This window comes from Simochromis diagramma, unplaced genomic scaffold, assembly GCF_900408965.1.
Source record: "Simochromis diagramma unplaced genomic scaffold, fSimDia1.1 OVJJ01000585.1, whole genome shotgun sequence".
Taxonomy (NCBI): Eukaryota; Metazoa; Chordata; class Actinopteri; order Cichliformes; family Cichlidae; genus Simochromis; species Simochromis diagramma.
The window spans coordinates 2,086,949-2,109,974 of NW_024387398.1; the positions used below are offsets into that span (position 1 = coordinate 2,086,949).

Here is a 23,026-nt window from a genome sequence, read left to right on the forward strand (position 1 = left end):
TTCATTAACCTGTAGAAAACAGACAGACTGATCTAATCATGGTTAACCAGGAACATAGTATCAGTGTTTAAATCATCGGCTTCATTTTGACCGAATACAATTATGTGAATGAAAATCCAGCTTTACATGGAATCATATTGTTATCATCACCACAAAAAGAATAGGTCTTAAATCATGGGCTCCATATTTTTTTATAATCCAGTCACTATACTGTATTTGAGCTTTATTTTTAATTGTACTTAGTCTAAGTGGAAATTTTGATATGTTAGAGGTAATTAAGAATGTCAAGTTTTCACTTCAAGTGTAAAAATAAAAAATAAAATAGAACATTAGTGAATCATCTGCACTGAACTATACTTTTTATTAATCTCTGTCTCTCTTCCACAGCATGTCTTTATCCTGTCTTCCTTCTCTCACCCCAACCAATCACAACAGATGGCCCCGCCCCTCCCTGAGCCTGGTTCTGCTGGAGGTTTCTTCCTGTTAAAAGGGAGTTTTTCCTTCCCACTGTCGCCAAAGTGCTGCTCATAGGGGGTCATATGATTGTTGGGCTTTTCTCTCTATCTACTGTACAATATAAAGCGCCTTGAGGCGACTGTTGATGTGATTTGGCGCTGTATAAATAAAATTGAATTGAATTGAAGAGAAAATAAGCTACAGACACCTGCTCTGTTAAGGCAAATCATAGGCAGTTCATATAGTTATTTTTATGTTTTCAAAAAGTATGTAATATATATGCATGTAATGCCGAGTTAACTGTTATGGGTGTTTAATTATAGTGCATAAGTGAAAAAAAAAAACTTGTGTCTTTCATATACACATATCCAGCTGTGTAAAACAAACAGCCCTGTGAACGTATCATGTTGAAAAGTACAGACATGTTAATGCTGCTAGAAAAGTTTGCTGGAGAATAATGGAAATACACGCTAACGCATGAAGATGCTATATGTTCATTCATTTATAGTCATGCATAACACTGCACAAGGAGGCAAGCCACTCAGACAATGGAATGAAAAGCGAACGCATGGAAAAAAACGAAAACTGGGACACTAGACCAGGGACTTCTGGGTTTGTTTCTCACAAGGACAGGAAATAATGCTGAACTCTGAACTGTGTCTCTTAAACTTTCTGTTTTAACACAGCTGTGAGTCCCCAGGGCTCGAAGCACACAAGAAAGTATAAAGCTGAATAAATACAGATCAGCCTCATTTTAAGGCTACATCATTGAGAGCTAAGTGAGATCAAATTTGTCTATAGCTTATATTGTAGCTTGCTAAACAAGCATATAACTTTGTGCTCCATTCTCTTGTTCAAAGATGGCCAAAACACCAATATTGTGGTTTCTGTCAGTAGTACGGAAAGTTGTATATTAACATTTCACATCCTGTTGTTGTCCACCTTTTCTCCCTGCTTTATGAGAGTGTTTTAGGCTTTTCTTCATGAAGTGAGGGAGGTTCTATACATTAAAAGATCAATTATATGATAATGTAGTCTGATAGCTATAGCAGCTTCAAACAAATTAAAACTTGTGTGGTTATCAGTGCTCAGTCTCATCAGTTATTTTAGTGACTAAATGAGTAAAGTGTCGTTACACAAAAATGGAACTAAATTTCTAAACAACTAAAAGCAGACAATAAGTCTTCTTCTGGCCTCTGGAATATATAAGTAGCTAAGTATGCTTCTGTAGTTGAAGCATATAATGACCTTGTTACTATTAATATTCATTAAATTAGACAATATATAGACATAAAAGTGAAGTTATAAATAAATAAAGAATAAATAAAGAATGAATAATATCACCCTGGTTTTACTCTGACACGTGGCCTTTCTTCATATAACCATGTTCAAGTTTCACAGCTACGATCAACTGTACAATCAAATATTGCAAACAGAGTGCATGCATCAATAGAGATCCAGTCTATTCACTTTTATTTTATATCATGTAAAATTTTACAAGTTGCAGTTTAGCATTCCCAATATTTTGAAAATGTACACCTTTACATTATTTTTATTTTTAAGTTTACTTGGAAGTTGCCTGCAGGTTGACAGCTTCTTGGGAAGAAAGTGCAGCTTAGTCGTCCAAACGACCAGCAGACAGTTTGCTGCTCTGCTTTCCAATATTGTTTTTGCATTCAGTTTAATGTTGAAAATAACATGTTTGATTTATGCATTTATTTACTTATGCATTCATATTTAAACGACAGAAAGCTAAGCCATGGTGTGGGGTTAAAGAGGTTTGTATTTGCCAATGAAAGTGTCTAGCACCATCATAAAAGGCAAAGGTTCTTGAACAAAGTAACAGTGTGCAAGTCCTTATCGGGGCACTACTACTGACAGGGCACATACAGAAGAGTGTATATCATAAATGTTCTGCTGTCAAGGTAAAGTTCTTTGTTGTGCTGTCACCTACTCTCCTATGAATGACAGTTAGCAGTAATTTAGCACAAATATTAATTTGGGGGAAAGAAAATGGAATAATAGGACTGTTTGAACCAGCTTGCAACATTTGCACCTTTATATAGCATAGCATCAAACACAATTACAACAACTTAATGGAGAGCCAGCACATTAATAAATCTCCAGCTGCCCATGGAGTCATTATGGCTCCACTTTGCTTCATAATCTAATGGATGTGTTGTAAAGAATTACTGTTTCAACCATCAGCTAGACCATCTTACATCTCAACAGCCCGCTGATCCACAGGTCATACTACAGCCATTAGTAAAAGGATATCACTTTATGTAAAAGTGATGGGCTCTGCTATCACCTCAGCTATAGCTAGCTTAGTGCTCATGTCCATGCACTAAATGTAAAAGAATATATCTTCTGCAGTTCAGCCAATAAACACACTTTTTAAATTCAAAGACAAAGCAAACCTAAGTTTCTGTAACACCGGGTGTTCAACATAAAATTACACCTGCAATACACAGGAACCATTCATTCAGGATCTAGTGTGGTCACTAGTGTTTGTAGGCCCATCATGATTAGATTTGCCAGCCATCGTATGAATATGCTCATCTTTGACTCGAGTTATTTAACAAACAACCATTTTGTGTTCATTTCTGTGTGGTATGAAATCTTGAAAGACAGTGCACACCATCTGTTCATGTTGAATATAAAAGCAAACTTAAAAATCACACAATTCAACACTCCTCAGGAGTTTCATTAGCATGCTAAAGTCTGCTAATTACCCCTGAAGTCAAAGTGCAGCTGAGGCTAATAGGAACATGATTTCTTTTAGCAGCTGTGGAATTAAAACCTATGGAGCCCCACAAGGGACAAAAAAAAAAATGACAATGAACTTTTGTGAGATCCAGAGTTACTTTTGCGAGATCTCGCAGAATAGGCCGCATCCTTCGCAGGTCGCATTTGAAGGCCGAGTCGGTGTATCCTTCGTGGTCCAAACCATCCCAGAATTCATAGCGCAGCCCAGCCACTTCCAGTTTCCAACAATGGTGGCAGCTACTTAGTTTTAATATTACTCTTTCTGGGTCTCAAAATAAACTAAACTAAGATATTTTTAGGCAAGAATGTAGCTGTGTAAACTTCAAACATCTGCTCGGTTTATCAAGACATCACATATTTGCAAAAGCGCTCCAACGTTTTCGAAGACATCTGTTACCCACCAGCTTGAACCTGACCGCTAGGTCGAGGCTTACTAGAGCCAGGGGGAGGACCATACTCCCGGCACACTGTGCCTCGACCTCACGGTCAGCTTCGAGCTGGCGACCTCTGAAGGATGCGGCCTATTTCGCGAGATCTCGCAAAAGTTCATCTCCATTTTTTTTCTCCAATGTCCCTTGTGGGGCTCTGTAATAAACCAGCATGTGGGAAAGAATAATAATTTTGACGTGATCGTGGAGCTAGACAAAAAGTTATTGAGATGCATCTCGAGAAAAATTTGATGAAATGTCAAAAAATTTCAATGCAATCATTCTAAAAGATACAGAAATTTCATTCAAGATCACCAGAGGTATTGAGATTCATTCAGAACTACTCCACGAATGTCTGTAAAAAATTGACTCAATGACTGATCCATCCAATTTATATCTAAACAACTTTGTGGAAAAACACTTTGAGAGTTTTGAGGTAAAACTGGATGTTCATATGTCATCTTTTGTGAGATAAACAAAAGAACAAGGATCACTAAACATCAGTTTCATCGGGAAATTTGAAGTAATGTCAGTGGTTGATAAGGTAACATCACCTATAGTTGTGTTACTTTCTTGTAATCCTGTTTCAGCCACTTTAATTTATCTTTACATTTCTTCACTATGAGGTCAGTATTTTTTTTAGCAGGTTTAGAAAAACTAAATTGCATCTTTGCTGTCAGTTCTCTTCTTTCTGATTTGGTCCATTTTTAGGGCTCATGTTAAAACTGTTGTTTGTATGGTAATATTTTGCCAGATCTACATTCATGTGATTGACCAAACTATATCTGGACAAATCACTGTGTGTTTGCTTCACTTATGTCCTACTCTTACACACAGCCCAAAAACAGATCTAATAACTTGAATTTTTAGCTACGCAGTAAAAAGTTCCTCCATCGGTTCCCAGAATCATTTGGGGATATTTGGTACTGAAGTGCTTAGTATGGACCAAAGTGTGAACTGAAGAGTGGTTATCCATTACATAAAGACAATTTGAAATTTGTGTGGATGGCTTTTCAATCAAGCATCCAGTCCAGTCCCCCTACAGTGTAACCAGTTAATAATTAAAAATATGCTCATGGTTATTCTACTCAGTGGTGGCAACAGTCACTTTCTTTAGATCAGCACTGGACACTTAACTTTTCACCACTTTGTGACTTCAGCTGTCAGTCCTTTTCCATCTTCAGCTCCACTTCTTCCTCCATTAACTGTGCTCCTTCCACCTGCATCACCTTGCAGTCTCTAATATCTTCCATTTCCATCATGTCCTCCTTCTCTTGACTCAAAGATGGGATAACCTCTACACCAGAAGTTTTTCCGCTCTGGCTCTCAGGTTGTATAGCACCTGGTTCAAAATCATCTCCTTCAGCCGATCTGATAACCCTCTTGTCTGTTTCAGCTCCAAGTTCATAATCGTCTTCTTTCTGGTCGTTAGTGGTTGACTTCTCTTCTTCCACCATTGTGACAACAGAGAACTCCCTCTGGCTGTCAGGACTGGCTTTAACAATGGTCACACTACTTATTCTGCCACCTTGAGGTGAGGAGGGAGACAGGCTAGAAGGTGACAAAGGTAAACTGCTTGATCTGTCTTTAAAAAGTTGTTCAGGTGAAGATGAAAGGGCAGAGCTTTTAGACTCCCCTGCTGCAACTGGTGACAGTTTATTTTTTTTTAGAATTCCAGGTCTCTTAAATTCTAATTTTTCTTCAGCTTTGGGCATTGTGGTGCCTTCGAGCTCTCTCTCCGGAGCTCGGGCTTGTGATGGACTATAAGTTTGTCTAAAGGATGAATAGGAAACAGGTGATTGGCTAGACATTTCTTGGTGAAGTGGGAGTTTCGGGCTTGGTGTGAGGACACGAGGAAGTTCTCCTTTTACAGCTTCTGGTGGCATATTTTTTGAGCCAACTTTGGGACTTGCTGCCCCTGCTAGGGGGGATGTAGGAGTTTTTAATGAAGAAACTGAAGATGGCGTCTTGATTGGGAAGGAAGATGAAGGGGATGAATCTAGGGTTAAACCTGGTTCCATATCTGAACCAGAGCTTAGGTCTTGAATAAGTTGAGAACCTGTCCTGGAACAGGCGCCAAGCTGACCAGTATGAGTGACAGAAGTGAAACCTGGAATTGATGTGGGCATAGGTACAATGGGTGTAGATGTCTGCAGTGGACCAAACTCATATGCCTCTTCAGGTTTTATCCACTGACCCTCAACATTTACTCCCTTCTCAGATGGAATAGGAAGAGAACTTGGGGCAGAAGCAACTGTACTCCCGGATGAAGACTGGATCTTTTTACAAGGTTCAGGATTGAGCACAGTTTTAATCTGGGAAGAAGGAGAATTAAGAGAACTTGATGTTTTATTCTCCTGTTGTAACTCAGTCTCAAGTATGGAATCAGATTTAGTGCCACGCTGAAGATCAACTTTAATGTTCTTAACAGGCATTGGCTCTTCCAGCACTACAGGTTGCTGCTGAACAGCAAATTTAACCCCTCCAATATCTTTGCCCGTCTCCTCCCCTACCTTCATACCTACAGGGTCACTGCCCCGCCTTAGCCCAAATATAGTCACACTCTTTTTTCTTCTTCCCACATTTGCAGATACTCCACTGGCACTTTCTGAAGGTCGGCGGACTTCCTTAAACATGCTTCTCAGGTTGTATCCGCCATCTTTCCTATCATCGCTGTCTTGGGATTGGTCCAGCTGGTCCCCTGAAATGGCCAATGGACTTGGACCACCATGAGACTTTTTATCAGTGTGTGTCACTCGGAACCTGAAAGGATTTCAATAAATTAATTATAAATCCTCTTATTTGTCACTACTTTATCTCTGCGTCTGTCCAGTTCTTCATTATTACCTGCCAACAGAGAAGACAGTCTGTTCCCCAGGTCGTTGCTTGGCACGTAGGGTTCTGCTTTGTCTGCGGCCTTTTTTAGATTTAATCTGGGCACAGAGGTGGCAGGAGTTGTGGTCGATGCCTGAGTGAACTGTGTGGAGATGGGGAGGAATACCACCAATGGACTCCTTACGCAACCTGGCCATTAACATGAGCAAAGTTTTGAAATTAGATTAAATACCTTTCTACCTTAAATAGATCAGAACGTTTTATCCAGCTCAATCCCCTCAGTGCCTTGATTTTACAAGAAACCTGAAGCTACCTTACAGTCTCTGGCTCTAAGATGTTAATGTCCAAATCAACCCCATATTTTGGAAAATGGTGAAAAAAGTGAAGTCCTAGAACATTTAGATCACACTTCGATTATTAGAGTCTCAGTGACGTTCACATAGGAAGATTCTTGAAGAATGCACAGATCATCCTTATGACTGGGTCATAAAATGTGATAAAATGTGTAATTCTTTAACGGTTAATGCAATAATTTTTAGAGGTCATATAAAAAAGTAAAGATTACCATGTAGTGTAACATAGCTTTAGCTGAATAAGCATACCTGGGGTCATGACGTACGCAGACTTTATGGTTTCCCAACATCTCATTGAAGGCTTCCATATTTGCTAGAGGACACAAATAAAAGAAGTAAATAGTAAATTAACATGAATACAACTTCTACTGTTAGGTCCTGGGTCCGTGATCCAGTTTTATGTATCTGGACATTTTTATTCCGGTTTATTTAATGCTCTAAAATGTAGTTTATGTTCCTGGCTTTGGTTCTTATTGTTGCGTTTCTGCTTTGTGTAGTATTTGCATCTGTTTGTCTTGTAGTTTTAAGGTTTCTGTTTCTATGCATGTTACATGTCACCCTTGTCACTTTACTCCCAGTCCTAATGTCACATTCACGTGTTTCTGCGTCTTGGTGTTAGGTCCAGTTCCTGTTCCTGTTCCTGTCTCGTCAACCTGATTAGTGTCAGCTCTGTTCCCACCTGAAGCCTGTTCCCTCATTACCCATCCACCACACCTCAAATCACCTCCACACCTTTTATCTACTTAATTGTAATGACATTATGAAGGAACTGCCCACTCCCACCCATGAAATAGCCTTTAAGTCAATGGTCCAGTTACTTTTGGTCCCTTTAAAAAGAGCGAGGCACACGTCGAGGAGCTGAAACTCCTAAACCAGAGGTGCATCCCTACTCCAACACAGCTGAATCATATGGTTGGATTACCTCTTCAGCATGCCATCAAGTCTGACAAAGGCCTGATAACAAGCCAATCAAACGAGCCATTTGATTCAGGTGTGTCGGAACAAGGATGCATCTAAAAGCTGCAGGACAGTAGCTCTCGAGGACTGAAGTTGGACACCCCTGTCCTAAACCCTTCATCCAATTTGAATGTGGATACCCTTAAATGAAAGTTGAGAGTCTACATCAGGGGCCTCGAGGGCCGGTGTCCTGCAGCTTTTAGCTCTCACCCTGGGTCAGCACACCTGTATCAAATGAATAGTTCATTACCAGGCCTCTGGAGAACTTCAGACCCCTGGTCTACACATCATTTCCATGACCATTATATAACTATAATTGGAATATGTTATAGGTTTAGAATTTCCAAATTCCAACAAGAAATTAAAAAAATATTGAGAAAATATTGGTGGGTTCTGTCACCTTCATTTTGTATGATACATTTAAGGATCTGCTCCACCGTGTCCTGGTTCTCTTCATCCTCATCTGAAACACAGTAAAACAAACACATTCATCTTCTAGCTGATAAATTCCTTTTATTTTGTTCTTAAAACATAAGAGAGTGAAAGTCAAGATATGGGCCTGAATGCAGGACCTGGCAGAAGGTGGCAAGCAGACCAGCCAACCATCTCTGGAGCTCCACTATTCAGGTTTACTCTGCTGGCATTTGTCTGTACCAGGACAGCCACAAGGTAATGGGGCTATTTACTCAAAGCTGGGGATCTGGTGTGTGCCTATGAGAGCATGTCCACACACCAGTGGGCGTGGGTGCGGAACAAGTGGTGGTGGTCAGATTTCTAAAGTGTGCCGTAGTTCAGTCTGGAAGGTGCTCAGCTGATGTGTGTCATCAAAAGAAGACACTTCAGTGATTCTTAATGGCAGAAAGGCCATGTACTGTCAGGGAGAGACTCACCTACTCACTTCTGCTTTTCACAGTGCTGCAAGCAGCAATGCTAGCCGGCACTGTAAGCTAGAGGCACGTGATTCACGTCACTTCAGTTTTATTTGCACACCGCTTATTGCAGTATAACGCAGGGAGTGTTCAAGGTCAGCTGATCCAGACCCAAAAAGGAAAGCTTTAAGACTAATCTTAACATTTTTGTCAGAAGAGGGACCTGAAAGTTGAAGGCTCTGCCTCCCATCCTACTTTTTACCACAAGTAAAGTGCGCTCTAACGAGGTACTATGCTACACTGAGGTCTTTAAGATAACATGGAATTCATCCCAGAGGAAATGAAGGGAAGCCAGTAAAACTGCTCTCTTTCTAGTCCCTGTCTGCTCCCACTGCAGCATTTGGATCAACTGAAGGATTTTCTGGGAGTTTTTAGGTAATAATAATTATGATGAATTACAGTAGTCAAACTAGAAGTAACAAATGCAAGTGGTAAATGAACTGGTTGTTATACAGCGCTTTTCTATGCTTAACTGCTTTCTATCTAACATTCACACACATACTTCGATGGATCCATCGGCGAGCAACTTGTGTTCAGTATCTTGCCCAAGGATACTTGGCACACAGACTCGAGCAGCCAGGGATCAAACCGCCAACTTTCCGATTAGCGGATGGTCTGCTCTACTATCTGTTAAGCTACACGACTGGCATCTCAGCTTCACGCTAAGACCGAATGTTTCTCATTTTAAATTTACTGTCACGGGTCTGTGACTCAGTGTTTTGCGTTTGTTGATTAATTTATATTCTTTGATTATTGTTATTCAGGGTTTTGGATATTCCTTAAGTTCTTAGTGATCCTAGTGTTTATTTTGGCCTGTGTATAATCTCAGTCTCTGGGTTTTTCTCTCTGCCTGTCTTATGTTTCCTGTTTTATTTTGGGTCGAGTACAATAACCTCAGTTTTATCTGAATTAAGAAGCAGGAAATTAGAGGTCATCCAGGTCTTTGTCTCTTTGGTGTGTGTTATCTGAAGCTGGGTATCATCTGCATAGCAGTGAAAATGTCTGCTATGGTTTCTAATAGCAATGGGAACTATTTAGAATTCAACTTAATTTTATTTATGTAGCGCAAACTCAAAACAACAGTTGCATCAGTGTGCTTCATATTGCACGGTAAAGACCCTACAACAATACAAAGAAAGAGAAAACCCAACAACCCAAACAGTGGGAAGGAAAAACACCCGTTTAACAGGAAGAAACTTCCAGCAGAACCAGGCTCAGGGAGGGGCATCTATCTGCCACGACTGGTTGGGGTGCGGAGAGGAAGAAGAGACAAGAGATTAATGATAACAAATGACTACATGCAGAGAGGTGTATAAACACATTGTGGGTGGAAAAGGTGAATGAAAATCAAAATTTCCACAGAACGCTGTGGAACTTTATCATTCCAGCCTTATTGTGTTATGAAGATTCCCCGATTCTGTGAACCAATTGGAGTCTATTAGATAGTTATGTAATAGACTAGCTACTAACCAAACCACTGCAGTGCCTTAATATGTGCAGCACATACTATAATATCTGTAATAAAATATTGTGCTGGGGTCTAGCGCAGAGATGAGTCCCCTGCAGAAATCATAAGATCATCTGTAACCTTCACTAAAGCTGTTTCTGTGCTGTGAATTTGAAACCTGACTGAAAGTCTTCAAATGAACCTCTGCAGATGATCTGTTAGCTGGTTTACAACTACTCTTTCAAGAATCTTCTAGATAAAAGGAAGGTTGGAGATATGCCTTTATTTAGCGAAGACAGCTGCGTCAAGCGATGGCTGTTTAAGTAACAGTTTAACTACTGCCAGCCTAAAGTCCTGTGGTACGTGTCGGTATTTGGACTAACAGACAAGTTCATTTATTAAGGAAAAGATTTTTTGAGGTTAACTCAGAACAACTGGAGCGAAAAATGTAAATAAATATCAATAGTATTGAAAGCAGCTGCAGGTAGTGATACATCTGCGAGATGGTTATGAATGATCTTTTCTTTAACAATTAAAACATTCATGAAAGGAAAGCTTTGCTCAACAGAGCTCTGACTTTCAGCCTGGCTACAAACACTGATTACCAGTAAGATGTTCTAGTTTTACAAAGTATTTCTCCAGGCTAAATGATGATCTTTGAAATTAGCGAGACGCTATTTCCTCTCCAGCTTACGAGTCATCTGCTTTAACGTGCACATCTGTGACATGACAAGCACACGAGCACAGCCACTACGATAGATGTGTTAGCAAGCTAACAATAGCCCACTGTTTGTCATTGTTGTGGTTAAATAAATGAATGCAGCTTTAATCCTCTATTTATGTTACTAACAGACACTGTCACAAACAGCAAAATGTTTCTGTTCTCTCTGTATTATTGTAGAGTCTTTATCTTACAATATAAAGCGCCTTAATGCAACTGCTGTTGTGATTTCTTGCTATACAAATAAAATTGGATCATATACATTACTCATAGTACTCTAATAGTAATCTATTACAAATGTATATGTAATTGTCACATGCACAATAATGCCAGTATGGCTAACTTAAACCTTATTTTACTTTCTGTCTTCCTTGATTAGCCTTTTCTCTCCAACCCACCATCTGCATTTTCTCCTAGCTTCTCCTCCTCCTCCTCCTCCTCATCCCCCACGTCTGTTCGACAGTGATAGCCCTTCTTCTTCAAGAGGTGGCAGATTAGGAAGCCCAGCAGTCCCGTAAGAAAGAAAAGGAAGACCACCAGAAACATTATGTAGGGTGGAGGCGTCCCTGCCCCCATGGCTTCTAATTCAGTCATAATGTGGCTTCAACCTGAAACAAAACAGAATCCATGTCATCCTTGAACTCCACTGTTGGGACAGTAATGATCTAAGCAGGAACATTTTTTCAGAGGCTGCAACATTAACATCAATATTAGGTTAAGAGGATAGAGAGACTCCTCCAGCAGAAGTGGACGTGAAACAGAGCAGGAAGAAATGTGTGTCATACTACGTGCATGCCTCATCTGTATTAGTTAATGCAAATGCCACACACACATCTACTGTTGTCTTATTATAGGCAGTTAGGCTGTGAAGGGTTGTTTCTAACCTTTAGCATGACTACGCTTTAACAGGGTGTATGAGTTGTGAAAGTTACGTACGTGTTTTCTGTCATAAACTAATTATTATTTAGTTGAAAGTTTTGTCATGGTCCTCCTGTGCGTCTCCACCATCTCCCTTTGTCTCTGCGTCTGATATTGTGCTTGTTGCTCTGTGTGTGGGGGTTTTTACCGGCCTCACAGAGGCGGGATCCTCCTGGAAGCTCCGCCCTCTGCACCTGAATCAATCAAGCACCTGTGGCTCAGCTGGCACTCAGCTGTTTGCTACTTAAGCTGGGACCTGACCTTCAGTCTTCGCCTGAGTGTTGTCTAACTGTAGTCGTCTGCACTGTGTCTCTCTGCAAGGCTCTGTTTCAGTTTACTGGCTAAAGATTTTAATGCGTCTCTTCCTGTGGCAGGACGGCCCAGTGGAGTTTGGAGAAAGTGTTTGTTGCTTGGCGGATTCTCGAGAGACTCAGAGGATCGGGAACTCGGATTCACCGACCTTCCTTCCAGGGAATTTTGTACAAATAGGACTTTTGAACTGAGAACTTCAAAAAGACTTTGTATAGAGTACTGTCTGCACCAACACTGTAAATAATCTCAGTCCTGCATTTGAGTCTGGCCAGACAAACCGTGACAAATGTACCTTTATTTAAAACACCCGTTTGTCTAATTCAGAATAGTCTTAAGAATTATATATGTATCATGTGTTATTATACCTAATAATTATTCTATTAACACCAGTAATTGTAACACTCATATAATCTTTTTAGTGGTATTTTGGATTATATTACAGATTGCGTGAAGTTTTTTTAAACATACCAACAGAAAGCCATGGAGGCAGACATGATTAACAAAAAGATCCAAAGATGTATTTTGGATTGCATTAACCCCACAAACACAAAATCCAACTAAGCCCACAAAGGGAATCCAAAATCTCCTGGAAATAGGAGTAAGAACAGGAATCATGAGGGAAAGCAAGCAGGCTGATGACACAACAAATCCCAACAAATCCCACACACACGTGTTCATGTAGTTCCTGAAAAAATTCCAAATCATTGACATTTTCTTATGGTTAAAAAAAAGCTTATGTGTAGTAGATCTTAGACAAACACAGATCTGGAAAAAGGTGTCACCTGCAAACGTCTCAACCACTCAATCTTTTTCCTTCTCATTGTTTACCATACTCGTCTTATTCTTCATTTACTTTGCTTTGGTTATTGTAAAGTCTCTTAGGCTCTGCCCAGGCAACAGTTTCACCTACAAATGCACATTATAGGTTCAGAACTCAGCTTTTTGTCTGTTAAGCAACAAATATTCCTGTAACAAATATTTCTTACCAGGTTCACTGCCTGCGTGGACACATCGGAACCTGTGAAAGTCTGCGATGTTACTAAAAAACAAGCTACTAGAAGAAACCAATAACAACAAAGCAAAAACGCTGTTCAGATTTAGCCGATAAACATTGTTTCCAATGAGTGTGGTGGATAAGAAACTATCATACAGCGTGTGCCCCTCCAGTCTGGCTTCCCTTTAGCCCCACCTTTTCTGTCTATCTCCAGAGAAGAGATGGGGGCGCAGGGCAACCACGTCCTTTTTATTCACAAAAAGAAATGTTACAAAATCTTTTACAAGTAAAGCTTTATGCCTGTAGTACAACTTGTGCTTTAATGTAGTGATACTACAAACTGTATCATAGAGAAAGGTTAGAGTCATGTATTTGTAGTATTACTGTGTATATGTACATTTTACATAACGTGATTATGAATAACATACTTGCATACATGTACTGTATGGTGTAACATGACTGCTTATCAGTTTGGCCCTCCAGCTGGCTTATCAGCATCCAGTTACGCCCTTGCATGCACGCACACACACACACACACACACACACACACACACACACACACACACACACACACACACACACACACTGTATTAGCACTTGTTCCCTTTGAAAGTGTTTTTAAGCAGTGATAACAAATATCATTAGGATCATATTCAAAATAGAAAATCTTTGTGAATTGAATAGTTATGTGGCAATTATTCAAAATGTAAAGTTCACAGAGGAGACAAAAATACACATCTTTACTTGAGTAGAAGTACAGATACCTGTGTTAAAAAAAAATACTATGGTAAAAAAAAAAAATTAAAAAGTACTGATTCAACTTTTTTACTCAAGTAAAAGTGAGAAAGTACTGTCTCTGAATGTACTCAAAGTAAAAAGCAGCTCTTTGAAGGATATTTCTACCAGCTACTTTTGTGGAAATCTCCTGGAACCTTGTGATATATTAATATAATAAACAAAATAATATTAATATATAACTTTATTTGTGTAGCTCAGTTCAAAAACACAGATATACAAAGTGCTTGACAGTTTAAATAAAAGCCACATGTTCCAACACAGAGACATGTGAACAGACAGGGTTACACATTCACTTTAACATTGGGTGGGATCGCCAGTAACAATTAGAAGACCTGATCAGAGACGTCACTGCAGTGATAAGGTTTCAGTAGTTCTGATATATAAGCAGGGTCCTGTTTATGAAGAGCTTCATATGGTAAAAAAGGGGGATTGTAAAGCTGATTCTATGCAGGACTCAGAGATGTGAAAAGCCAGCTATGATAATCATGGCAAAGGAAAATGAAGGTGTTTACTAAAGGTTCCAGATGCCCGAATGACAGGAAAGATTTGCTTTGCAATGTTTCTGAGGTGGAGAAAGCCAGACTGGGTGAGCTTAGAAATCTCAGATTCAAAATTCAGTATTGGTGAAACATGATAACAAGGTTCTTGGCAAATGTTTTGATGTCGCTGGAAAGGGGGGCAATGCACTGACTGACCTCGTTAGAGAAAGCGTCAAACACGAGAACATCAGCTTTACTGACACTGAGATGGAGCAGAGGGAGGGGTTCGCTGAGGTATGAGAAGCTGCTGAGAAAAGTAAAGCTGTGTGTCGTCTACATAGCAAAGGTAAGAGTGTTAAGTGAATAGCCTGAGGGTTATATCCATCTCCCCCTCTCTCTCTGCAGATAAGTCAAGCAGGACTAAAATAAATGTTCATCTTCATCCAAGCAAATAGGTCGTTTTTACTGAAGCTGTTTCCGTGGTGTGGCTTTGTCTGCAACCAGATTGGAGTTTACCAAACATACTGTTTACCTCAACTAGCTGAAGGAGCTAATGAGCCAAAATCTGTCACGAAAATCAGACTCAGACAACAGAAATGAATGAGAGACCTGGGTTGAAAGGGCACCGACCTGAACAATGACCTGATCCTATCGATCTTCCCAGTAAAGTCTTTGCAGTCATTAGAAGCTGTGCGTGGAAGGCCACAAACTGAGGAGTGTGGATTGTGTTTATTTCCACTGATCAAACTAAAAAAATGAGATGTTCTTGGTTCTTTAATGAGCTGAGTGTGGTTAGGAACTCCCTCATGTGGAAGTTAGAAAGAGTTATAACTGCAGACACACTTCAGAGGCAGAAGCTTACACAGCACAGTCATTAGATTATTATTAAAAATGGTCAATATGAGACATTTCCATCTGTGCTTTTTTTATTGATAAGCATCATGATTTTAAAAAAGGACACTTATTTGTACTTGTTGCAGAGACTGGGCCTCCCTTTGGATTCTGCTTTTTAATTCATTACCTGCGCTCTGACTGTTAAATGCCACCAGGATTGCAGCTGAAAGAATATTAACTCAAACTGTCTTAAATATTTAATTATAGTCCTGCAGGATGTTGTCCTACTGATAGAGTTGGACAAAATCTGTTAAGTACTTTTCTCTGACTTTCCTTCCTTGAATACTCATGCAGTGCTTTTAATGTTAGACTTTTGTGCAGTACTGTTCTTCTTGCACACACTAATGTCTTGTCTGCAGCAGCCATGTTGCATTCAGACTGTGTTATGAACTTCTCCATATTTTATCATGTATAATTTTCCCTTCCTGTGCTATCAGTACACTTATTCATAATTATAAAAGGTCAGAGGGGAAACCGCATGCTAACTTAGCGAGCTGATAAGCAGCTTTGCTCTTTCTAATTCCCAGATAATTGAAAGATAAAGAATTTAGTAAACAAAAAATGCAAAACAAACAACACTGTATTCATTTTGTAACCTTTTGACCTTTTTATTTTTATAAGTTACATTCTTGGCGTGAGCGTTTTGAGTGCATACTACCAGAACTGTCATCAGGGATGATTTGCCTTTGCTGTGTTTAACATTTGATTTAATACTGTATTTAACTGAAAGACTTACTCCTCAGTGTTGCACTTCTCTGTCTACAGGCTGTATTCTCAGAGATTTTCTTCCCTCTTCCTCCTACTTTCCAGTCCCAGCCTCTCTTCCTTTCCTTTTTATGGAATTCTGTTTAACGTCTGTTTTTCAGAGCGAATACTCCAGGGGCTAAAGGGAACCCCAAGAGGAGTAATGTCTCATAGTTTGTTTGTTTTTCTAACTGAACTGTTCATTCTGTTCATTCATTTGGCTATTGTTCTCATGTAGAAGAACATGCACTAGAGATGCATTTTTATAGCAGTCTACGATGAAGCATTTACACACAAAACTAGAAACGGATTGGAAATACTTGTGCACTCACTCTGAAATCTTGAGGGGAGACATATTTAGCCTCACTTGGTTTTCTGCAGCCAGCTAGACCTTCACCTGCTCCCAGTTATATTGTTGCAGCCTTGATTGCCACGGCTTCAGTGCTGACTCACTCGTCACATGGCCTTCCTGGATGACAGAAGCCTATTCGGTTGTTTTTTCTGAAGTTTCGACGACTTTTTCTCTATGAAATGTTTTGTGAGGAATTTTTCATAATCAGAGTGGAGCATCTGAGCACAGAGGAAATTAGCTTGTAAATTTAGGATTTCACATTATGCTCATTTTGGAGTATAATCGACATCTCAAAGGACTCGAATATCCAACTTGTAAATGCAACACCCAGCATTTCATCTAACTTCACAGTAAAAACACTTTCTGTCATATACAAAAGCAAATGTCATTCCAAAGACATTCAGCGAGCGCCTCCTACCCGACTCCCACTGAATCAGCTGATTTTTTTAATGATAACTTAAACATATCTGATGCAGCCATGAAAATGATTTGCCTTTTTCTTGTATGAAACCTTGTACATAGCTAGCTACATACTTTCATCATTTTTAATCTCTCATAACTTCTTAAGTAGAAGACTTAATCATAAAGCCAATCTCTCTTTTGGCTTTAGCAAGAACGAGCACTCAAAGGACATTTTTAAAAACCCAATAAAACACATTACAAATGCTGTAATAGTTTTGATCAGCCGTCTATACCACATGGTGATATGACCCTTTAAATATACAGAAAAAGCACTATTCAATTTTCCTCAAATAAACGATCGAAAACAGATCCTGTCAGGATTCACACGGACAAAACCAGACACAAATCCATCCAGGATCACAAAAGCAGTTTTGCTGTGATACATCTCATAAGAATGAATGCTCAAGGTCAGTCATGGAAAACAGGCCTTCATTTCAGGCACTTGCAGTGGATGTAACGTTTGTTTCCCCGTAGATTTAAACAGACCTTAAATTTGTTTGAAAACCTTGTATACCCGTCTCCTGTACGTAGACGTTACAAGGGATCAAAACTTCAGTCAAAAGAACACAGTTGTAAGGCCCTGTAACTAGGATCATTTTAATGGATAAGTGGAATGGAAATTGTACAATAATGTTACGTTATTGTACAAAAACCCATCAGGTGAAACTCTCAGAATGACGGAGACACATTATCACACTAACAGTCTCCTCTCTCTCTCGCTCTCCCATCTTAAAGAACCAAAGAGCTCAGAGAAGCAGAGAGATGACTCAGCATCCTCATGACCTCAATAGTATCTCTTCCCTGTTTGTTTCACGATATGCTTGCAACGCTGCCTTACGTCAAAGAACGGTGACATCAAGATCTATAACAATTTGCATGTGCTACATCAGAGAGGGAGGAGAACGTTCTAGACCACTCTGTTGGTAGTTTAATATTAACTTTATTCTGTTTCTATAATTAGCTTTTAAAATGTCCATGGATATGAAAACAGAGCGGCAAGGACTCATTTTACACAGTAAAACTCCCAATGTGTTTAAACTGGTTAACATGAAAGTACTGCTAGTGATAATACAACTGGTCAGATGGGAACACGTTTACATCATTCTTGCTTCTCCATGATGTCTTTTATTGTCTGCATTTAACAGTGTTATTACCTGAGATAACTCTGGTCCCACCGTACATATTGAAATGAACTTCTTTCTAACTGGACCAGGCTTTAAGGCACTGCAGCACTAGCTGCACTTTTCAGCCATAGATGTTATCTCAGTCTTTTATATACAGTCTTTGTTTCCAATATTTTCACACTTTCGAGTATAAAGGGATGATGGAACACTGTGTTGCATGAGCCCGTGCATAATTCGCCTCCGTGGTGGGAGGAATGCATCACACCATTTCTTCAGATTTGTCAGCAGCTGTACTCATGCTGGCGAGGCTCTTTTTTAACTTAAGTCAAAGGTTTTGTAGTGGATTCAGATACAATACGTTGGGAGGGCCCTGAAGTCCACATATTTTCCTCTTGAGCTTATGAAAATATAATAACTTTGCCTTGTGGCATGAAACAGCAGCTGATGTTAAACTGTCGCCACAAAGTAGCGAACATGGTCAGCAGTACTTAATGTGGTTGCAGCATTAAGACCATGACAAACAAAACACTATTCCACATATCGCTACGATGAGCAACGAGTACTCGGCAGGTTAGGCAGTGGGTCCATGCTGTTGCCCCCCACCTGCAATCTCAACAGAAACTGCAATAGCCAATGAGCAACCTGTTTCACAGTCGTACCTGCCCCCCTTCATCACATCGGTTTGGTTTTGTTTTTCTAAACCAAAACGACAATATGAACACACTCATCTGTAGGCATTTCCTAGTTAGTTAGTTAGCTAGGACTAATTAGGCAATACTTAGCTGTATATAGTTAGACAACAAAGCCCATTAGTTTTGGCTGGAAGCATCCACTTAGTATCATCATACTGCCATCATAATAAGCTGTAACAACACTGTAAACTAGTAGCACAATTTCAAGTGTTTATGTTCATCTTAACCACAGACTGTACGTAAAGGTTGGACACAGCCCAATGCATTTGGTTAGTATTTTATGGTCAGCTGCCATCTTGGTACACTATATTGCCAAAGTATTCACTCACTCATCCAAATGCTCATTCCTTCCATTGCCACAGGTGTATAAAATCAAGCACCCAGGCATGCAGACTGCAGACTGGGTCCCTGTCAGGGACTAAGACTGCATAGAGCCACTGCACCCAAGCCTTACATCACCAAACACAATGCAAAGTGTGGATGCAGTGGTGTAAAGCACGCTGCCACTGACTCTAGAGCAGTGGAAACACGTTCTCTGAAGTGACAAATCACACTTCTTGCTGGAGTGAATGAGACAAAAAAACTAACCTGGAGAGTGTTTGTTTATGTCACTGGGGATGTTTGAACTGATTTTTTTTATTCATAATATTTCTTTGGACCTTCTGTTGTTTTTATATTTTCATTTTACACCCAGTTATGAACAGCACATGGCAGTCATTTCTTTAAGTGGCTGAAATCATTCATATAGTTCTGTATATACAGCTTGAATCATATCAGCATGAGTGCAATCTGATAAATATTTGACCAGCTTCCTGTGGGGGGGCTGCGAACTCTCCCACTGCAAAGCCGCGAGGAGAGGAAAACCATTCCAGGGAGGAGGGATTTTTATTATTATTCTGGGCCAGAAAATCATTAATCGTATCTTAAGGTCATTAAAGACCCGCTGGAGCTTACCTCTTAGCATCAAACACACCGACTTGCTTTTAGCACCGATTATAGATTACGACATCGCTCTCTGATTGTAGTGTGATCCAAGAGAATCACCAAACATAATTGGGAAATGTTAAACTTTTATAAGTGTGGGTCTTTGGAAAAAAAACGAAACCTGCAAATATTTCATTGAATCAAAGACAACTGCCTTCTCAATCGGGTCACACGGGATCCATATTCCCGTTTCCGAAATGTACCGGCAGTCCACAGCCTGAGATTCGTCCCTGTTTTGTGAAGATTTCTAAAGTAAATGTAACACTAAGATTGGACGAATTCGTCCAATCAAAGTCAGCCGAATTCACAAGTGCTGCCCATATATTCCTAAAATGCCGAGCACTCTATTTTATTCGATAAATGTGCCATCTGAAACGGCACAAAACTTTAAATCCTGGTGATTCGTAATAGAGTTTGGCGCGTAATTTTTCTTAGCCTCGAAAGGCTACAGTACGGCGTGTTTCGGGTCTGTGGTCTATGCCATCATCTACCGTAGCGCTGATTCACTCCATTATTCAGCTCACCTGGTCAACAGCAGCAAAAGCCCACCAGCATCCTCGTCACTGTGCTCACATTCCGATACATGAGAGGACAGCGGTCGCCCACACCCAGCGTGAGAACGTCTCCTGAAGGTTAAATACGAGGCAGTACCACAAAACAGACACACCTAGCTCGGATCCTCACCTTCAGCCAGGCAGGCTGGGACACAGCCTGGTCCTCTCACACTCAGTGTACCTGCCGGTTTTGATAACGTCCCATACTGCAGCCTTCTCTCCGTGTCCTCTGGCCCGAAGGGGACGATGAGGTTTGCTGTCAGCTGAGGAGAGCAGGATGACAGGAAGCTCGGAGGCATGTGTGCTCCATAGGCAGCTAGTGCTGCAACTTTGAATTTAACCTTTGTGTCTCCAGACAGAGTCAGCTAAGCTGCAGGCTGACTCTTCATGTTTCTCTTTCTGCTCGTTTAAAGATGTTGTCAGGTGGGGACATGAATATTTGATTTTTCAAAGCCATTGTTCTGATAGACTTTTATTATAGACGTGAATGTTAAAAGAATAAACTAAAAAAAAGTCATTGGCTTTAAGTAAAATAAAATGCACATGTTTTTTGGGCCAGTGGCCAGCCATTGATCAGAACAGATAACAGCAGCATCTCTGGGGATGTGAGGACTGAGGAGTTATATCTACAATCTTTGTTTATTGTCCAGCTGGATCAGCTCACCATGCCTTCTTGTTTTCTATTGTATGGTATTCTTCTCATTAGTGCTTTTTAAAATAGACCTAATATGCTTTGTTTGTTGTCATATACAGTGGTATTTGTTATAAGGAACCCAAAGCTTTCACAACAGTGGTTGCTTCCTTTTTTCTGTACAGAAATCTAAACCAAAGCTACAAAGTTTGAAGATTCATTTTCTGATCTTCTATGTTTGATCATTTAAATATTAATCATATTTGCTATTTAATTTCTATATTAGACAACGATAACACAAGTAAACACTAAATTTCTGTAGCCACACCCAGGTCTGATTACTGCCACGCCTGTTATTAATCAGGAAATCGCTTACAAAGGACAAAGTGGAGTAGACCAAAAGATCCTGAAAAGCCAGATATCATGACCCAAGGTAATTTAGGAACAAATGAGAAACACGGCAATTGAGATCTCAGAGTCTGGACGAGATGATAAAGCCCTTTCTAAAGCTGTGGGACTCCAGCAAATGATAGTGAGAGCCATTATCCACAAATGGCCAACACTAGTGATGTGCAAATCAAGCAATGAACCAGTATTGAACCACTTCATGAGTTGTATAGAAAACGGATGGATTCATTAAAAGCTTTGTTTCAGTGACATCTAGTGACAAAACAGGGAACAGCAAACAGTGTAATCGTGTGCTGAGTGTAACGAAGGTTTGTGTGAATGATATAAATACAATTTTGGATGAATTGACAGATCAGTTGCTTCTATACAAACAGAGGGTGTGATTATGTTCATGGGATTTTTAGATTTTTAATGACATGAAATATTTTTTCCACTGCTTTTCTTTATTTTCTTGCTGACAACTTCTCCAGCTTTCGAAAACACACGTTCACATGGCACTGGGGTGTTACAAAGCGTCTTGTGTTACGTAGCAGTATTGATGATTTTGACCACTTATGTGATCCAAGTGGTCAAAACATCGCGTGTGATTTTCTGCACTGGAGCAAGCTTTGAGGCGGCGGTTCGAGGAAAATGCAACTTCAAGTTAGAAGCTTGTATCGGAGCATTGGTGTCATGTGGCCATCACAAGAGAAGACATGGAACAGTGGTGAACCTTAATTTTGGTGGCTGACCAAAATTACCCCAAGATCACAGCGATCACTCTGTCACAAAAGACCGCCGAACAACATCCAGAGAACCGCAGGTCTCATTTGCCTCGTCTAAGGTCAGTGTTCATGACTCTACCATAAGAAAGAGACTGGGGGAAATGGCCTGCGTTTTTTTCCAAGACAAAAACCACAGCTGAAAAACTTTCGCCAGAAAACTCTTGATGGTCACCAAGACTGTTGGGAAAATACTCTGTGGCCTGACGAGACAAAAGCTGAACTTTTTTGGAAGGTGTGTGTCCCATTACAACTCACTTAAAAGTAACAGAGCATTTCTAAAAAGGAACATCATACTATCAGTAAAATATGGTAATGTGATGGTCTGGGCTATCTTGCTGCCTCAGGACTGAAAGACTTGCTGTGGTAAATGGAACCATGAATTCTGCTGTCTAATGTCCTAAAGGAGAATGTTCGGCCAACTGTTTGTGACCTCAAGCTGAAGCACACTTGGGTTCTGAAGCAGGACAATGATCCAGAACACACCAGCAAGTCCACCTCTGAATGACTTAAGAAAAACTATATGAAGACTTTGGAGTAGCCTGGTCAAAGTCCCGACCAGAATGAGATTCAATTCAATTCAATTTTATTTATTTATATAGCGCCAAATCACAACAAAAGTCGCCTCAAGGCGCTTTATATTGTACAGTAGATACAGAGAAAAGCCCAACAATCATATGACCTCCTATGAGCAACACTTTGGCGACAGTGGGAAGGAAAAACTCCCTTTTAACAGGAAGAAACCTCCGGCAGAACCAGGCTCAGGAGGGGTGGGGCCATCTGCTGCGACCGGTTGGTGTGGGAGATGGTGTGACCTTAAAAACACGTTTCAGACTCAAAAATGTGGCTGAATAAAAACAATCATGCATGTAGGTTTGGATTTTTTGCCTAATAATAAACACCTTCATTTAAACACTGTATTTTGTGTGTACTTGTGTTATTTTTGTCTTATATTGTAATTTTTTTGATGATTGGAAACATTTGTTTCTGACAGACATCCAAGGAAATCAGGACGGGAGCAAAC

The 23,026-nt window shown here is 40.0% G+C and overlaps 1 protein-coding gene across 5 annotated transcripts; it reads right to left on the minus strand.

Moving 5' to 3' along the window:
* Nucleotides 1-3,789: 3,789 nt before the first annotated feature.
* Nucleotides 3,790-21,016, minus strand: rell2 (RELT like 2). 5 transcript variants are annotated; one of them, XM_040010200.1, is made up of 6 exons: nt 20,173-20,449; nt 11,294-11,503; nt 8,199-8,261; nt 7,091-7,154; nt 6,501-6,677; nt 3,790-6,416 (listed from the first exon to the last, which is right to left on the minus strand). In XM_040010200.1, exons 2-6 carry the CDS (start codon nt 11,487-11,489, stop codon nt 4,817-4,819), a joined length of 2,100 nt encoding a protein of 699 aa, XP_039866134.1. In that variant the 5' UTR covers nt 11,490-11,503; nt 20,173-20,449; the 3' UTR covers nt 3,790-4,816. The 5 variants fall into 5 exon arrangements, with proteins under 5 accessions (XP_039866134.1, XP_039866132.1, XP_039866133.1 ...); XM_040010198.1 differs by having other exon boundaries at nt 13,112-20,449; XM_040010199.1 differs by having other exon boundaries at nt 11,294-13,031; nt 13,112-20,449.
* Nucleotides 21,017-23,026: the final 2,010 nt, after the last annotated feature.

Coding starts and splice junctions, on each gene's coding strand:
- rell2 (XM_040010200.1), bottom strand. CDS start 11,489: ATGACTGAATTAGAAGCCATGGGGGCAGGGACGCCTCCACCCTACATA. Junction 8,262..11,293: donor GCTAGGAGAAAATGCAGATG/GTGGGTTGGAGA, acceptor ACTGTGTTTCAG/ATGAGGATGAAGAGAACCAG. Junction 6,678..7,090: donor TGCGTACGTCATGACCCCAG/GTATGCTTATTC, acceptor GTTAATGGCCAG/GTTGCGTAAGGAGTCCATTG.